The sequence below is a fragment of the Mercenaria mercenaria genome, chromosome 3, assembly GCF_021730395.1.
Source record: "Mercenaria mercenaria strain notata chromosome 3, MADL_Memer_1, whole genome shotgun sequence".
Classification (NCBI taxonomy): domain Eukaryota; kingdom Metazoa; phylum Mollusca; class Bivalvia; order Venerida; family Veneridae; genus Mercenaria; species Mercenaria mercenaria.
Window position 1 is genome coordinate 90,053,768 of NC_069363.1, and position 19,968 is coordinate 90,073,735.

At 33.5% G+C, this 19,968-nt stretch overlaps 1 protein-coding gene across 1 annotated transcript; it reads right to left on the minus strand.

Annotated features, from left to right (window-relative positions):
- Positions 1-227: 227 nt before the first annotated feature.
- On the minus strand, positions 228-10,722 carry LOC128555769 (uncharacterized). Its single transcript, XM_053539241.1, has 5 exons — positions 10,476-10,722; positions 9,307-9,458; positions 4,621-4,847; positions 3,852-4,000; positions 228-2,844 (listed from the first exon to the last, which is right to left on the minus strand). Exons 1-5 carry the CDS (start codon positions 10,696-10,698, stop codon positions 2,741-2,743), a joined length of 855 nt encoding a protein of 284 aa, XP_053395216.1. The 5' UTR covers positions 10,699-10,722; the 3' UTR covers positions 228-2,740.
- Between the last annotated feature and the right edge of the window lie 9,246 nt (positions 10,723-19,968).

Here is a 19,968-nt window from a genome sequence, read left to right on the forward strand (position 1 = left end):
TTTGTAATCAGAAAACATATAATGTAGATTTGAAGACTGACTCATAAATAGCTGAGTTTTGTTCATAGTTGCATGGGATACATGCATTAGAAGTTTCGCAAAGTCCCTTGTTAATAGTCTGATAAGGTTACAGCACACTAAATAGCTGTTGTTCTTTATTTTATATAAAACTGACATATTGCTGTTAATGAAATATCTTAAAATATCATATTGAGAAAAAAACGATATCAAGTTATAAATTTTATTCACATCCGTTTTACTAGACCAAGTATATTTTTTAAATCTCATTTGTTGTCCTTTAAATAGCCCATCACCAACACAGTAACAGATTCGGTCGTAGATTAATTGTATCATAAAGTTCCATTTTACTTTTCAAATAGTACTTAATGACATTATCTATTTTCATCCAGACTGAATGTATTTATAAACAAGTGGCATAGAGAGCCTCTATCGCTCCCTTGGTCATTATGTACCGCACTCAGTACCGCTTTTTTGCACCTTCTTGCTCTCAGCTTAAGAAAAGTTATCTTAAGAAATGTGTATACAAGAATGATATAGACCAAATTGCGTGTGTTACAAGGAGAAATCATCAAATGTTTTCCTCTAATCTTAAGTCTATTGCTGATGTAGCAGAGGTACGGAACCTTTCAAATGATTTTGAAAGAAGTCTACATGTATGCAAGACACGATTTCATACAAACCAAACTTGCTTAAGACACATATATTTTCTTTTATGTTTAATTAAACTATTTTTAATCACTGAAGGGGATGAATGTACACCACTGCACGCACTGACACAGTACATTGCAAGCTGACACACGAACAAGATTGCATAATTATGTGGACAGTATTTATATAGACTCTATGTATATAGCATGTTAAAGGTCCCGTAACTGAAAGAACCTAACATGCACCATGCATAAGTTAGGTTTGTACTGATCACTAATGTGAAGTTTCATTAAATTGTGCGCACTGGTTCAGGAGATTAGGCGCGCACAACATTGCATATATAATATAGTAACAAAAAACAGATTCCCATATCTCTGCAGAATATTTATCAAAACAAAAACGAAACATGCACCATGTACAACTAGGTTTGGTACTGATCACTTGTATGAAGTTTCATTAAATTGTTTGTCAGGGTTTGGGAGATTAGGCACGCATATGATTGCATATGCAGGCTCGATGTAAATAAGATTTTATCAAAACATAAAGTCTCATAACTTTTCAGAATTGTTTTCTGAAAGAACCTAACATGCACCATGTACAACTAGGGTTACTACTGGTCACTTTTGTTAATTAAGTTTCATCATATTGTGTGCTTTGGTTCAGGAGATTAGGTGCACACAATGAAGCATATACAGACTCTATGTATTTAGTATAGTAACAAAAACAATGCCCTGTAAATCTGCATTTTTTTCTGAAAGAACCTAACATGCACCATGCACAACTATTGTTACTGATCAGTTGTGTGAAGTTTCATTAAATTGTGTGAAGGGAATGAGGAAAGTTGGTGCGCACAATATTGTGTCTACGGACAGACGGACAGACAGACAACATGAAACCAGTTTTCCCCCATTACAACCTCTTTGTTCGGGGGAGGGTACAATTATACATTCAAACCTATTTCTTTTACATCGTTTGTAGAAAACTTTCATACAACTGATTTTTGCGGTTGATGTCTGCTTAATGATATTAAGGTCATTATTTGTGCTTATAAAAAACTTTTGAAATTCACGGTCAAATTACATTATAATCCAGGATTTGTAATCATAACCACACGGTCAGGAGTCAAGCATTCCGATCTAGAGAACAGGATGAATATTACAGCAACCCTAAAAACCTGAGACTGATATCTGCAATGCCACTTAGGTACTGACATATTGAGGGATGAGTACGTACAGAAAACATACAATCTTTTGAATAAGCTCATATTTGCTACACAGGCAATAGTATAGGCTCAGTCAATAGTGTGCATTTTAAACGACTGGTCAATTAATGTTGACGGAAGAGAAGCATTAGATCATTATCAAATTACTTAAAAATGTAATTTTGTGCAACATTAGTGTCTTTATATTAGAACGAAGAGAAGGCAGTCAGGTCTGAGCTTATTTACACCTTGTATTAATATAATAGCACATTTACACAAAACAAATCACACAATAAATGTTTCAGAGACAGTAAATACAAAATCCAAAGGGATTGATGATATCAATTAAATTATAATAAACAACTCTGTTTTATACAACGTTTCGGCTTTATTCGCCTTTGTCAAGCATAAATGTTCTGAGATGATCACATCACATTTCGACCATGTTCATTGCTTTCTCAATAATAATACTACTACGGCTATGACGTTACGTTACCATAGCGTAAAACAAACTATAACGCGCCAAATAAACGTTGACTAGCAGAAAAACAGACCAATAATAAAGCAGTGATGACAAAGTCATAAGACCCAAGATACATGGGTCCTTGAAAACGATAGTTATTGATAGTAAAATGTGTATAAACGTTGTATAAAACCGAGTTGTTTATTATTAATTGTTTCAGAGACGTTAATTTTGACGTTATGGTAATTAATACAAACGTCATGCACATTGTCGATCAATACCAGGTCCTCTGAAAGTTACTAATAAGCTGATTCTTCAGTAAAAATATTTTCAACATGCATATACATATGTTTTAATTGTATATGATTGTTTGTACTCTGCTGTTATAGTTTGCATTACATGGTTTTTTATCTCAGGCTTCCTGGTCCGTAGTTCGTGAACATTTCCAAATCCTGTCGAAGGTTTTCATCAAGTCCAGAATTTCCATAAGCGCGAGAGATTCTTTTTGCCCCTGTAAAAGAAACATTCCATTACTTCTAAAATGCTTCAGTTAGGTTAGTACGATATGTTTAAAATTAACACTGATATCAACAAAGATCGTTGTTATATAAATTGTTTGTTTTTTACAAAAATATTCATTTTCATCAAAGTCATGTTCATTCTGTAAGAATATAATGAAATTTTGAAATATATATGTTTTATGATATCATGATATATACACGACAAAAATATTCTTCACACTACATACAGTTCAATGAACTGATGACACCTACGTAATACATATATCATTCGATTGCAACCAAACAAAGAAACCAAAATTAAAAATCAATTTAAAATGTGCAAATACTTTGCCATCAAAACACACTAGTGGTTCGGTGTCAAGTGTTGTAAAAACAATCTGCTTTGGCACGAAGGACATATGCATGAAGTCATTTTCAGACGGAAATTCTAATACGCTTTTCTCTGTTAAAACACTCTTACGCTAGAATGACGTCACATTAACGTGCAGTGACGTCAATGTTTTTGTTGCGACCAAGTAAGAGTGACACTATATTATATCTACTGTTTTAGAATGAGGGCATATTAGAATCGAAATAATTTATACCTAAACCTTTTTTAACACTATATATACACTCGGGAGGTAATACGTCGTACAAATAATTTCACTCGGGCAGCGCCCTCGTGAAATTATTACGCCCGACGTATAACCGGTATGGGATAGAAAATATTTTTTCCTGATGTATGATATCTATTCTATTTTTTTTTGACCAATAACTTTTATATATATCACTATATCCAAGTGCACAGAATTTGTTTTACCAAGAATAGAAACATACACATGCCATGTTCCTTTACTAGAAAATTGTCAGCCTTACTGCTCCCTCTTAATGATATTTATTTTGCGTTTCATCAATACATACACCTACACACTCAAAATGAATATTTTGTTTCACCTAATGATACGTAGTAATCTATACGAAAAAATTAAATATTCAAACCATCGACTACGGTAACTACCTTCTTCAAGCATTTCGCCTTGTCTTGTATCAGGTGCTTTTGCTTTCTTATCCCTGTCATTCCTGAATGACCTGTCCAACATCTCCCTGTCATGGTCACCATAGAGGAATGCTTGAAAGGTTTCACGCATCGCACCCTCAGTCACACGCCTACATGTTATATAAATCACTATATGTGTAGAAATTAAACAACATTTTTTTTTCACTGAATGTTTTATAAGAAATTATATTATAACCGAAAACGACCGTTGTATCATAATTTTGATTAATTTTTAAATGCCTTCGAAGATACAATACTTTTTATTTTTCTAAACCTATTGTTCTCTTCCATTCAGTAATTCGCATTTGTAACATGGGACTGTTCATTATATCCCGTATTGGACGATGCAACAACTTTCATTCGAATATGCATGTTAACAAAACGTATCCCCATGAATATAAACACCAATAAATGTTTGACGCAATGTTAAGATGAATCTTTGTTTAACTCTTTTTACAGAGAAAAATAAGCATAAAATTAAACTTATTTATTTTGTTTTGTATAGTTCGGTTATTTCGCATTGTCTTTAACAATACGGGATAAATTCGGACTCGTACCCATCCGAAATACATACTGGACTCGCCTACCAGCTAGTCAAGTATGTTTCTTCAAACTGGTACTCGTCCAAATAAATCGCTGTATTGTACACGGCAATGCTAAATTACCTGATAGTATATGGCACTGGTGTAATGTAGCATACTACACCACAATTTTCCACTACCTGTCTTACCCTGAAGGCTCCTTATGATCCGTTCTGCCCTTTACCAGAATTTCATACAACTTCGCTATATAACGGTCAGTTTCTTGAATATTTTGTATGCTTAATTCAGCTCGTACTGCTACCCATCCTAGAGTTCTCCGTTTAAGTTCCTCGTGAAGTGCCTCCCTTACTTTTGTAGGACAAGCCTTAGTTTGTGTTTCAAACAGAAGTAGTTGCGTTTCAACATTGCATTTCACCTGCGAAAGATCAAGGTCCTTTAAATTAACAAAACCAAAGTGAATAAATCAACATTATATCAAATTTTCGTTGACCGAATATTCCAGAAAGGATAATCTATCAGTACGCATAATGGGATAATAATTATGATATGGATATCCGCATTTCCTCTCCACAATATTTACTATAACAGGCTGAAATCATTTAGTTCACGAACATTCAAATTGTTCATATTTCAATCAGCAAACATTACCGTGCAATATACAACCCATTGAATATTAAGCCGTCCAAAATACCTATGTTAACTGAATATTACAAAATAATTTCTCTGTTTTTACAACTAGTAAGTGGTCCGTTTATCATGCTACTGTTCAACAGAACTGAGGCTTAAAGATCTGTGGTGAGAAACTTATTTTGAACAGTATCCGCATTCGCTTCAAAGGCAAGGAAAATGGCACATACAGATAGTAATATATAACTTAACTCTTGGGCATACATTTGTGACAAGCGTCTTTCCTATATTTCTAACTTCGGTGTCTTGTAATTGTAATTTATTTTGAATGCATATACCGCGACATACCATCCGAAATAAGTACATTTCATTTTAGTCTAACTGCGTTATGTTAGCTCGTTCTCAACTTGCCAGTTGCTTTTGTACAGAAAGGAAGGTAAAATACTCTATGGTACTCAAAAGGGTTGGACTTGTTCTTTGTTTCAAAACACAAATCCTAACGATATCATAGATGTTGAAATTCAATGTCAAGAAACGCTTGACGCACTACTTTTCTTCAATCGCTTAATATTAGCCATTTGGATCATCTAGATCTATGACGTTCCCAACATCGTTCTGTATGTTTAGTAATAAACTGTATTTGAGAGAAAAGCAGTTCCTTATTTCATGATTTTGACTGAAAATAGACATCCCTATTTGCAGACTCCTAGTGCTACATTAATTACTGCCTTCGCAAATATCACGAGACCATGAAAATCACATGACCGTTGAACTTAAACTTGTCTTCTGTTTTATTTTTCATATTTTATCACCAACATTAGCATTCAATCTCTGAAAAATACTCAAACTAATTTCATTAACGAAACACTTACATCAAATTATGAAATAAAAAGTAAGGGGAGACCACTGCTTAGGGGATTGCATGAGTTGAGGAAAGTAAACAACTGGTAGAACTGGTGTGGACGAAGGGAATGTGGTCAGTTTCGATGGAAAATAAATATTTCTTTGGGAATTGTTGTTTGTGATTTGAACAAAGTGTAGACTTGACCGCTTCACTTTAGTAAAATGCAATACACTACCCATTCTTACAGATGTGAGGATAGAATAAGCAGAGGTGTTTGATGTAAACTCCAATAACTTGTATTCAAAAAAGCTTTACAACCACAAAAATTTCCGACGTTCTGCCAAAATTGTTCACAACATTATAATAATACATAAAGGTAGATGTATTGCATCTAGTTTAATATTATTTATAAAGATATACATATATTAATTATTCAGTTTTAAGTATATATATATATATATATATATAGAGAGAGAGAGAGAGAGAGAGAAAGAGAGAGAGAGAGATAGATAGATAGATAGATATATATATATATATGGAGTATATTTGTTTGTTTTGAGTGAGTATGGAATATATCTCACTGCAAAACAAACACATTTTCTTTTTCTTTTTTGCTTAATTACGTTGAGATGTGCATTTGCAACACATTGTAATCTCAGCGCGAAAACAGACATGACACAACATAAAGTTCCATTTTATTTTATTTTTTTGCTGCATAACGTTATGAAATTCTCAATAAGTAAAATAATTTGAATCGAGAAATATATACTATAAAGAACAAAGTGCGACTACAAGTTTCATCCTGTTTTAAGCAAATAATTTAAAATTTATACACAATGTACAAGTAGATCGGCAGCTATATCTCTCACAGTGTGAAAATATAGATTTCATATTTTTACAGTGTGAGTGATGAGATATAAAAATATTTAACTGACAGAATACAGTATTTCATGAGTTAGCATGAAATATATATCGTAAAAATTATAAAATGACTTCACACGCTCGCTTAGATTTTCTTAAATTTTAATAGAAAAGTCACAAACTAGTGTGTCTAAATATATAACAATTTATGTATTTAGTTATATATTTAGACACAATGATGAGCCATTCACGGCGAAACTAGTTTGTGACTTTTCTATTAAAATTTAAGAAAATCTAAGCGAGAGTGTGGAGTAATTTTATAATTTTATGATATTTTGTTCCCGTTCCGGGTTCTTTTTTGTTTGTATATTATTAATATATTACTGCAGAAGTCGGGTTCACAAAACAGACTGAGATATTAAAGAGTACAAAAATATAACTATATTGAATATAAAACTCTACAGTGCAAAATTATAATATATCCAGAACTAACGGGAAAGCTTAAGATGCACTTTGATAAAAGGAAACAAAAAATAATAGGTAAGGGTAGATTTCTCGAAAGCACAGAGCACCAAAAACACTGCACCAAAGCCACACATTTGCAAAGTAGGCCCACACCAAAAAGAAGCTGTAATGGAAAAATATTACAGATAGATTGCTTCAAAAATCCAACAAGTACATATAAATATTTGCCAAATATAGATAGAGGGGGAGGAAGTGGTTAGGGGAAAAATAGGGGGGGGGGGTGGGGTAGGGAGAAAGTTGAAGGGGAAAGTAGAACAAGGATGAATATATAAATGGAATGCTACGTTCCTTAATCACAGTTACACTACAACGTAAACCACTATAGCGCAGACATTCATGTACCAAAGATAAACAAACAACCACACACAACTAACTAACATAGAAAAACAGAGTCAACAGAGCCATAATATCACACTGTTTTCCGATGCGATTCTCACTTTGTCCAAACATTTTTAAAATGCACCCGAAACTATTCTAGAATTGCCCTGTGAATTTGTTAGGATACGAGTTATATGACCGAGGGAAGTGCTTACACCTTTAGTATCTTGAACAATGAAATAGGTCCAATCGATAAGGTGATTATGTCTTAGATAGGTGACAAACGATGTAGAATGTCTGCTTTGCCTAAATGATTCGTGTACCAATGATTCGTAAATGATTTCAGTTATGAGCTAGACGATTTCAGGGATCAGGCAAAAATCACTTAATGCTTCAACTGTCAACTCAAAATCAACTCCTATAGGCTGAAGGTACTATACTTTACTGATCTTTTTGTCGAAGTTCCCGTCAGACAATGACTTTGAACAACAACGTACGAGTCCTATCACATAGATGCTCAGCCTATGTCCTCTTAATCAAAGCTACAACTCTATATATTTGCCCTGACTCCTGGATGCTCAGCGCTTTTAGGCTATCACATGTAGCATTTAACTATCAAAAAGATATAACCCCGATGCCTTGGTTGTACTTCGCCAACAACGCTGAACCTCGTCTATAAGCTGGAACTCTCCAACTATCTCAGTAGATTACCAAACTCTGGGTCTATATTTGCTATCATCTATAGCACTCAACTACCCTTAACGTAAAGCTCATTATAGCTCGAAACCTTGAATGTTGAAATTCTGCAACTCTTCTTTAGTCTATGAACTTCAAACATCTTCTTTTTAATAATTTATCCGCTCTGAAAGTGTAGTTGCAATAACCTTCTCATCAAGGTACTGGGATATATTAGTAGTTGGATCTTCGATGTGTCTTCTTCGACCGCTAGATACAGAATGATCTCTCTGTCATCCATCTACCTATTTATACCTTAGAAGACGTTAGCTTTGATTAGTGCTATTTAAAGAACTTGTGTCTGATTGGTCCAAATCTGTACATGGTATTTCACTAATATTGTTTTAACAAATAGCTGGTTCCCTTTAACTATTGTAAAAATCTATATAATATAATCCAGCTAACACTGTAATGGACCCAAATCGTCCATAAATGACCCAAATCCTATTATTAACAGCAATTCAACAAAAATTATAGCAATGTTAACATGAAAAAGGAGTCGAACACTATCTGTGCTCATTTGTTACGTTATCAATACATCAAATATACAAATTATTCTGACATAGTTCATTGCCGGTAATTATTGGAATTCTTAAAATGCACAGGGCAATTCTAGAATGATCCATATTCTTATACTGCACATAACATACAATATACATATATTGTTCATCCTATGCATGGAAAACACATTTATTTGCCAAATACACGACCTGTTCCTCATTCTGAACCATTGATACAAAAGTTTGAAAAACACAGTGTTGACAACTATGAATAAAAACTATCCTATAATGTGACAATCGGAAAAGGTAGGTAGCAATTTTGTATAGCAAATTTAGAACCTGTAAACTGGTTCTAATGAGTGTGTAAATTTTACTAACCTCATGCTTTAGTAAATACATGTAAAACGTCAGTGCATTATTGAATATTTACTTTGTAATATTTGAAACTTCATAAGCTTTCTTACGTCTTCATAACGTTTGTGTCTCTGATCCGGAATGGATATGTGTGACCTTCGAAAACGATGTTGCATTCCCTTTCGGTCTAATTCCCTTTCCTCGAACTCTTCCAGAGTGGTGAGCAAGTTACTAAATGTGCCGTACAGCATTTGTTTGCTTGCTATAGGAAGAAAACGTATTACAGGAGTTAAAACGTGCCTTTTTGTTATTATTATCACAAAGAAATGTTTCATTTTTAACCTCCACACATTCACTTACATCCGTAAACAAAAATGTAACTGTCCTTTTACTGTTATTGTGTAAGGAGGCTTATTATTTTTTCAATAGATGAAAAATTATGAAAAAGTACAGACTGGTATACAATTCAAGAGTGATATGGTCTAAGCGCAGGTTGTCCTGCACTTCTTATTGCCACATATATTATAACAAAAATGTTCACAGTTTGTGCGACTTAAGCAATCTTGATCATTCGGATAGACAAATGTCCAACAGGAACAGCCACATTCAAAGAACGCAGCCGCCGATACAGCATTCTACAATTAAAATACGGGTATGTGAAACTGTTGACACGTATACAATGACTGAGCACAGGTACAAATTAACACAAACAAATGTAATAATAACAGAAGAAACAAACAGAAACAAACATACATGAAGAGAGAAAAGCAGTGGAATGGTTAGTGGCAGAAACACCACTGGGAATTTTAAACTAAACTCAGAAAAATTTTGGTGTTATTTTGAATTGGTCTGCATACGCTTTGTTCAACGTTTTGTACAATCTTTAACTTTGATATGTCAATATTATGTTAAAATGGTTCTGTTAAATTGTATACTTTTATTTTTAAGCAAAGAACTAATAAAGATATATGTATTTATTATTTCTTTATATTAACTTCATATTTGGAATTCAGAATAGTTCACCTATATCAATACCATATTTTGTTTTGTCTGCCTGAGCTGGTAAAATTACAATAAAAACATCTAGCTGAACAAGTGAGAATGAAAATATTACACAAGGCATTAGACACATTTTAATTCGGATTTCATTAGGATAAACAATGAACAAACTTTACGATAGCTCATATTCTTAAAATTTATTCATGAAACAATATTCTGAAACAACTGTTGGGTTTTTTTTTTCTAAATAAATTTGTGTACATCTTGTCCCTAGTCATACCTTCTGCAGGCCGTTGTAGTTGCATTTGATCCTGGGTCTGAGTTTGACGTTGACAAGGATGTTCATGTTGGAAATGCCTTTGGCCGCCTGCGTTCATAGCGAGCCCTTTACGAAGGGTTTCTACACGTGGGTCAGGAACTTGGGCTCTCTGATTCGGTATCGGATGTCTTTGACTGTGCCTGCTTGAGGCCGTATTGTGCGCAGTACCATATTGTTTGCTCATTTTCAATATATATTTGCAAAGAGTGTATACTGCAAGAAAAAATATACACAAGGCTAAATAATAGAATTAAGATCATGCTTAACTGACTGCTTAGACTCTGCTACAATAAAAAGCATCACGACTCTTACAGATTAACACAAAGTTCTTTATTGACTCTGTGGGACCTCCATGACCAAGTGATCAAATTTGCGGACTTTGAATCACTTTCCCCTCACCGTTGGTTCAAGACCTTGCTTCATATTTAGAATTCTTTATGCAAGGAAGCCATCCATTTGGTTAACAGGAGGTCGGGGGCTCTAACTTGTAGCTTGCCCAGGCCAAAAAACAATGACCGGAGGGGCACCAGGGGTCCTTCTCAAACATCAAAAGCTGTAAAAGTTTGACTTGAGAATTGTTTCGGCGTGGTTCTAAACCGAATACAAAAATGACCGCTGTAACAATTCACATACATGTATATACACTAAAGATCTATTAATTATGTAGTTGTATTATTTCGGTGACGACAGAAGTAAACTGCCATGGTTTAAATGTAGTTGCGATATAAACAGAAAATATTTACTTAAATAGTGAGTTTTCCTTAAAGTTTCGAGCTGACTTGCATAAAAGGACTTGTTTAATTAACATAACAACCCAGAATATTTGCACCAACCATGACTGACTATTTATTTGTTTTCGAATAAAATCATTTTAACCAGTAATACAGCCGCGGCAGAAAATATTCATTCATACATCTAGATTCTAATGTCAAAGATCTCTACCAATAAACTTATATCTACTACATCTAATGACCAATTAAAAAATAATTTCATGAAAGATATTTGGAGCAATCAGATGCGTATCAAGAGCATTGCAGGCGGATGCAGAGTTGCACGCAGTTGCCTTTTGGAAATATAGATCTGTTACTGTTACTGATTGTTGCGCAGTGTAACAGTCCATCAGGTGCTTTAGCCAGCTGCACCTCCGTGGAAATTTCAAATTATGCAAGTTAATTAAGTCATTGAGTGGAAACATTCTTCCTATTTTAGTTACAATGACCTTGACCTGGGTGACCGCCAAATTCTTTCTGAACCTGTGTCTTTGATAAAAGCAACCTAAGAAGTAACCAATCTAAAACTATTTAGCCGAAACTATTTTTCTATTGTTAGTTATAGTGGCCTCAGGTATAATCCAAAGCAAGCTAATTATGCGGGAATCTAGTTTGGTGACACTAAATCAATCCTAACTTAAAATGAAGATACCTCTCTTGATGATCACAGAAAAAATGTAACTATGACCTTGATTTTGATCCTATTGCATCAACATGACTTATATTACAAAACAAAATAGGTCCAGACCGGGATTGGAACCGTGGCCCTCTGTACAAAATTACCAACGATGCAACAGACAAACGCTTATAGTTTTCACCCCCGCTAAAAGCAGAACCCCCCAAAAACATTTCTTCCCCAAATGGAACCTGATTGTTAAAAAATGTGTACAGTGTCTGTTTCATACATTTCAGTTGAAATTTCTATGGTTATAAGTGAATATGTATGTCACCGTAACCAATGTCATTTGTATTCCATTATGTTGCGATATACAAAAAAAAACAGTTTGTAGTAAACTTTTCGCTGTTGGCATTATTGTGCTTGGTTATCATGTAAGTTTCATACAATAAAATCAAAAGTCAGTTAAGTTTCTGCATCATTTCATCTAGTTGGCATTTAGGTACTCATTAGAGTCTTGGTTTCATTTTATATAAACTGTTCGTAAGTTACCGATGCAATAACTCTCGGAAACCCACAGAACACATTTATAACATTTAAGATTGAGCAAGGCCTTACCTTGTCTTTGAACGTGCATATAACACTAGACATCAGTCTGGCTGATCTTTGAATTGTACACTGTCTTGCCGAGTTTGAAATCGGGCTTTCTGTCAGTAAAATTTAACTAGTTATGAAACTAATGTCCCCACCTTCTGATTAATAATGTGTATATATACAAGATTATGTGTCAACAATTTTCTTAACCACTGACATATAGACATAAATGAAAACAATGAAATTAAATGGACTAAAATTAATCTTTCTCACACATGTTGTTTTAGTTAGTCTCGGATACTACACACTTTTGTTTAAGAAAAAGACAAGCATTCAAGCTAAGTTCAGTTTAGGTTCATCCCACATCGTTGCTAATTCAGTTTCTTTATTGCCCGCAATCCTAAGGATATCTGACATCTTTGAACGAAATTTCTGACAGTTTGATTACAACACATTTAATTTTGAAAAACAGCTTATATGGGGACATCATCACTGCCTTTGGACGTAGGTTATATGGCAAGTTTTCGGTAATAGCTCAAGTGTTCTGCTTTTTGAAATCTAGAATAGAATTTCAAAACAGTTATTGGCATGAAGTCTGCCATATGTCAGTACACTATGTTCGTTGCAGTAATGACTCAGATTCCAACTGATAATACAATATGAATCCTTATAAGTCAATAGCGCTATAATAAGGTAACGACATGGTGTGTGCTATAAGAAATTCAAATGAAAGAATATTTGGTTAATACTTTAAACTATTAAAGAACACTGTTACTATATCTGAGGACGTTAACGTAATGTTTCGTGATCTCTTTCATTTATATGCCTATGCAAACACTTCATACACATTTAGCAAAATGATTTTTTTTCAATTTCCATTTTTCTTTGTTTGTTATTATTATATGATTCCATACTCATCGCCAGTCCAAAGTTCGTGCTTTTCACCAGTCACAAATTCAACACAAAACTTGAGAATAACGTAGAACTTTATTTCTAATGTCATTTAATAAAACACTTATGGAATGGCTTGTCAGTCAAAAGTAAAAACAATATCTCTTCAATATGTCTTTTTAATAAACTGTTTGAAACAAAACATACTTGCATGATTATTTTTTATATAATATGTGGCTATTCAAAGTGATTACAATGTATATTAAATTTCATAAGATTTAACAAAATCCTACAGTATACAAAAATCTAGGTTTTCAGATGTGGTCTTTCAATTTCCTTTTATATAAAATATTATTTAAAATGTATCTTTTTATATAGATGGTCAAAAAAGTGTTGCTTTGTTCCAGGTACTCTATTTAGTACGCACAAGATTCCATCGTATAACATAGTGCAATGTCATTAATTGTCATCAGTTTAGATATAATTACCCTGAAATCACAGGACTACGTTAACATGAACTGTTAGTATTTATTGTCATTAAAAGAAAAGTTCGAAGAAGACACAAAAATTATAATCCCTGGTTTTCAAAGAGTTTTCATCGTAAAATTGTCCATTTGAGGTCGGTTTTTAACAAAGCTGTATACTAATTTGAGTCTTCTTAGGGTTGTTGCACATTTTTCAGTTCAATATACCTGTATAACACGAACAGATGCCTGGTATAATGTGTAGTATCCTAATTCTCTAATCAGTGCATTAAAGCTTTGTTAAATCTAAATCCCCATCGACATTAACTTTTGTACTTCTACAGCTATCACATGACATTTGTTTAACAGAAGTTTTTGACATAATTACACGTCAACACTTAAAATCCGTAACAACCAGTGGTAACTACAGATACAACAGCGCCTAAACAAGCTGAACGCCTCTTTTCTCTCCTGCAGTGAGTGAATGCTCTTCCTCCGGTACGGTTGATATTGTTGCCAACATTTTCTTTTTCTTCTTTAATCTGTCATTTCTTTCTAAATATTCATCATAATATTCAATCTCTTGACCACGCCCTTGTTTCTTTATCTGGGTTGCAATAAGCACCATTAACGCCATAGCGTAGAACATAATCACTATGACAACATATAATAACTCATTTAACTGGCTGTCACGGTAAATTTCCTTACTAGCTACTCCAACGATAGTTCCATTTAGGGAATTTATCAATTGTAATTCGGACTGTGATATTTTGCTCGTATTTACGAACAAATGTATGGATGACTTCGACATTTTCGAAAGTAGATCAGGGATTATCTAAAGAATTCACGTTTTTCAAAGTCCGTAAATCATCTATGACAATAGATTTCGAGTATATGACAATAGATTTAGAGTATCACAATAAAATATCCTTAAACACCACTTAACATACAAAGCTTTGAATGAAGTAATGTTACAACTGTGTACTTTCATATAACCATCCCTTAGGAAAGCGTTCCAGTGCGTGTAAGCTTATCAGCAGCACCTGTAGTCTTTGTTGGTTACTTGGTATGGCCTTTCGACAGATGATAGGACGCTGACCATTTCAAAATATCCTTTGGTTACACATTCCTGAAATAAAACAAGGAGTTCAATACTTTAAAAACGGTCTAGTAGTACATTATTATATTCTTACATGTATATCTATTTCGAATTAAGTAAAACACGAAACACTAATATTTTCGACAGTGACATCTGAATTTCATATTGTGAGAGTGACGTCACATGATTTTTTTATTTTCGCCAGCATTATCATTTTTATTCTTGATATAGGAGAACTTCATAACATTTATATAGCAACAGCATTGTGATACGTATGTTATAAAAATGTTAGCTGTGCACTGAGAAATAGGCACTCTTTTCCATAGCGTAATGATATTTCGGTCCTAAAGGCGCGCAATATTTCTGTTGCAGAACTCGTGCATATTTCTAGATACAAAGCTATTAACCTATCAGTATTTGGTTTGCCTGAAAGCGTGCTTGGCATATATCACTTGTGTACTAATTTCTTCATTAAAATCTCTTAATCCGTTTATAGAAACACGCGTGATAAAAAGATATAAAACTGACTGACAGAATTTGAATGAATTGCGCTGCCTACTCGTAAATCAACCTGTTATTAGTATCAGAAATGTGACGCCAAATCATTAATATAAGACAGATGTGAAAAAGGAAGCTCCTAGTGCGTTTACAAATTCTATTCTTTGCCTATCAGCCATATTAAACATATATTGTACGGGGTTGACCAAGAAATGATGTAACTGGCACCAAGAAAACGCGTACAAGAAAGAGAAAGCAACAAAGTTCATACCCAAATATTTGCATTTTGTTGACGCTTATTTACACTTATTAAAATGAACATTTTAATTGATAATATTATCTATAACACGCATTAATGTACATTTTCATTTCTTTTGAATTAAATACTTCATCATTTGCATAAAACATTTCAACAGTAACTAACTGCAATAAGTACTAATATCATTTGTGAAATATCGAATAGTTGGTTATTCTACATTTCTCAAATCAATTCATGTAAATGGTGGTAACTGTTGGCTAATCAATATCAATTATTTTCTCATTTTCAGGATAATGTTCACAACCATTGCTGGAATCTATAAGACCGTCAATACAAATATCATGTTGAAAGTTATTAAATTGAAGTTCTCATATTATTTTTCAACTGCATTATTTGTCCTCATATCTTTCTAAAGTTATCAGTATATTCCACATATCTGTATTAAAAGTTCAAAACTAAAAATGAGCAAGGATGAAAATACTATTGTACTAATTTAGTTATTTAGTACATGTACTTGAAAACCAATGAAAAGTTTGTAAAATGAAAATATCTGTCAAACTTTGCGAACGTTCCACTAAAGAAAAAGGATAATATCAAACGGGGAAATTTCCCACGTTCCCAAAAACCCAGCCTCCCAAAACGAAATCCCCGCACGCACATGTGCACACTGCAACACACAAAACTCATATACAAAGAAAAACACACAGGACAAAACGAACACTGAGGCACCCCCTTCGAACGGTCAGTGGCAAAAAACCCCACTGCCCAGGGAGCTTAAACCGGTTTATGGCGCGCACCCAACGTTACTCTAGTATCTTAACCCATCATGTTCCAAAGTCACGGGGCAGTGTAAATAAAAGCGGTTAAATGAAGAATGTACGACTGCCAATGTTATTACAAAAAACAAAGCATCCACTGAAACCGAGTTTGTTCATGCATTAGACTAGGTCTTGATTTTTCAAGGCGTAACAATCTTCTACGAAAAGCATATTATTCTAATAGCCTGGAAGAAGAAAATGTTGATAGGCTTTAGCCCTTTATGATTCAGGCTTGAAAACAGAAATTATGTATATTGGAGATAATGAGAAATGTCTGCCAGAAGGGAAAATGATTGTATTTGGAAAATTGTCTCGGTTTGACATTCCGATAATTTAAAACATATTATGTTATGTTATGTCCAGCATTACCTACATTTACTTTTAATTGAAAACAATATATTTGAATGCGGTCTAGACAGGGCCCCAGGGAAAAAGTAATATTTGCTGGAAACGGTAAAGCTCCGAAAAAAATTCCTCAAATGTTGTATAAAAACGCAGTCAAGTAAGTTTATAACAGAGTGTGAGTCTGCGTTATGAGAACATTTAAACCATAAAAACGAATTTAAATTTATTGATTGAACTCCATGTTACCCAAAGGTCTAGAACATAGAAAAATACTTAATCCGGTACAGGGAGAAATTTTTATGACCACCAACATCACTTATGTCTACTGTTGCGATAGTTAAAAAAAATTATGATTTAAATCCCCTGAAAGTATAGAATTGAGCCAAGAAAATAAAAGCAGGGCTCAGTTTGAGGGAGTTGTACAAAAGAGCAATAACCGTGCATGATTTCCCACGCCCACTGAAGCAGACTTTAGCGTAATTGTGTCACACATAAAGATTGTATGAAAACAATGATCAAAAGGACCAAAAATATAACAACACCGAGTCCTTTGTACAGGTAGCGTTTTACGGCAGTCACATCGCACTTCAATACAATGTTATAAAAGATAAAAATATTTAATAAAAGATACTTAAGAAACAACCAAGCAAGTTTATGAAAGGCTATGAAATGTGCAACACCACTCTGGCCACATAGCAACGGTTTATACTGAACTCTATTATACATAAAAATTGAATGGATTCAATATTGAATGGATTCAATGGTCCATAATGACCAGACCAAAAATATACCATCAGTTGTTTATATTATAATCTTAATATGAGTCCTAAATACTTCTTTATTTATATATATGTAGTATTTTATCAGGTTCTTCATAGATATTATAAATCAAAAAAAATATATTTTTGTATAGCATGACAATGTCTCGGAATACTCGAATATCAAAATCATTTCGATATAACATGCATCAATCGTATCCCCTTCACAGCTGAGGGTTTCCACTCTCATAGAGTCTCATTTATATAATTCGGTTTCCATATCATAAAAAATGCACAATATGAAATTACATGTTTTATCTCTTTTTTTTTTTAATTTTGTTCAGCGTAAACATTTCAACGCTCATTAAGTTCAGTTTGGAAGCAAAATCTGTTTGAATTACCACCGCGAAGTTTGCTCCATCTTTGATTAAATGGGATTAAAAATCGTTAAAAAGAGAAATTACTGCTAGGTTTTATCCCAATTTCAAACAATGACGTGAAATCACTTTTGTCATTACTCTGTCATTGTGTGTATGAATTTCCTTCGTTTTTTAAATACTGAAAAGGTTTTAATACTGGAATTAGAAATTTAAAGTTTTCCCTTTTAAATAAGTTGCTTTCTGTTTTTCAGTGATCCGGTTCTGGAAAAAAACCCGGAAAATGAAAAAAAACTTTCCCCGGGGAAAATTCGGGAATATAAAAATTTGGATAAAAAAAGGGAAAAAAAAATAAAATTTATCAGAAAATTTACAAAAAAAATGTTGGGTTGGTCACCGCTTGTTTGTGTTTTTCCCTTCATTATTAAAGTTTTTAATTCTATAAAAATAAACTAAAAAAATATAAAGAATAAACTCAAATGATTGTTACATGTAAAATTTTAAAGCCCTTGGCCTCAGGGTTGGGGAAGGTCTTTTTGTAAGAGGCGATGACGAAAAGGGAAAAAAACCACTTTTCAATCAGGAAAAATCGGTTATAATAAATTTTACTTTTAAATTTCTTGTCCCTCACTCCCTTCCTTTTTACCTAAACTCTGATATATCAAATTTTTAAACCATTTTTTTCGCTAGGAAAAAGGATGTACCCTTAAAAACTGTGGCTGGTGGGGGGGAACAGACGGCGTCTTTTAAAAAGTTGTCCGCTTCTAATTTGGAAATTCTTATTGTGTTTCCCAAAAAAAACTTTATTAAAAAGTTGATGCACAAATTTTTGACATATTCGATAACCAGCGAATTGTTTTTGAGGTTCTGGAGTTTTTGTCCCTTAAAACTAAAGTGCCACCATCTAAAATTTTACTTTTCTTTATCCAATGTTCATATTCGTGGTTACAATGTTTATTGCATAATTGTTGTAAAAAATTTGATAACCGTGGATTTCCTGTCCTCTTTAGTTTTGGTCCTGAATTTCTTAAAAATTTTGAAAGGGGGACAGTGTTATTCTAAAACTTAAACAATTTTTTAAAAAGTATTTAAAAAACTTAGACGAAAGTTTAAGGGATATAATTTTTGGCCAAGTTTTATAAAATATGGTACATAGTCTCCCCTTGCTTCGAGGGACGGCCCCCGAATTGATCGACAGTGGAAATATGGACTAGTTATTAATAAGTAGTGTTTGTTTTTTCGTTTTTTTGAAAGGAAATTTTTTTCGGTGGTGGTTATGCCGTAGACCTTTTGATCGCCCTGCTTGATTTTAAATTTTTCAAAAATATTTTACATTCAATTTCGTGTTTTTTTGATAAAACTTCATATATACTGGACCGGAAAGGCAAAATTATTTTGCATTTCAACAAAAAACTTGGTGGTTATTTGGAAAACAAATCTAATAAAAAAAACATTTGTTTTTTTTTCCGTGTTTGGTCTCTATGGTTTGGGGCACTTTTTATGACGTCAAATATTTGACAATTTCTTAAGGTCAATATCTATTTGGCCCGGTCAAAAATTGTTTTATCGTTTCTATGACTGTGTTTTGACAAATGGAATTTCAATATATAGATTTTTGGGGAGAACCCGATTTACCAAAAGCTTCATCATGGGCAATTTTTTTCCCTAGCCCCGGGATAGCGGTCACGTGGCGGCAAGAAAAATACTCTCGCCCGGGTTTTGAATAAAAAAAACGATCCCACGTATGCGGCCCCCGTGAAAGCAGTAGAAATAAAAAAATTTCTAATTTTGTTTTGTTTTTTGTTTGTGACCCGTTCCAAGTAAATAGGCGTAGTTTCTTGGCTAACGGTACCCCTTTATAAGCGGTCACCTGCCCCTTTAACTGAACTTTTATGTCACCGACAAATTCCTTTTTGCATAAAGGCCACCCGCTTTTTAGGTCATGCTTTTATTCCCAAATGCATC

Coding starts and splice junctions, on each gene's coding strand:
- LOC128555769 (XM_053539241.1), bottom strand. CDS start 10,698: ATGAGCAAACAATATGGTACTGCGCACAATACGGCCTCAAGCAGGCAC. Junction 9,459..10,475: donor ACTACAACGGCCTGCAGAAG/GTATGACTAGGG, acceptor TTCTTCCTATAG/CAAGCAAACAAATGCTGTAC. Junction 2,845..3,851: donor AGGCGAAATGCTTGAAGAAG/GTAGTTACCGTA, acceptor TTTCTTTTACAG/GGGCAAAAAGAATCTCTCGC.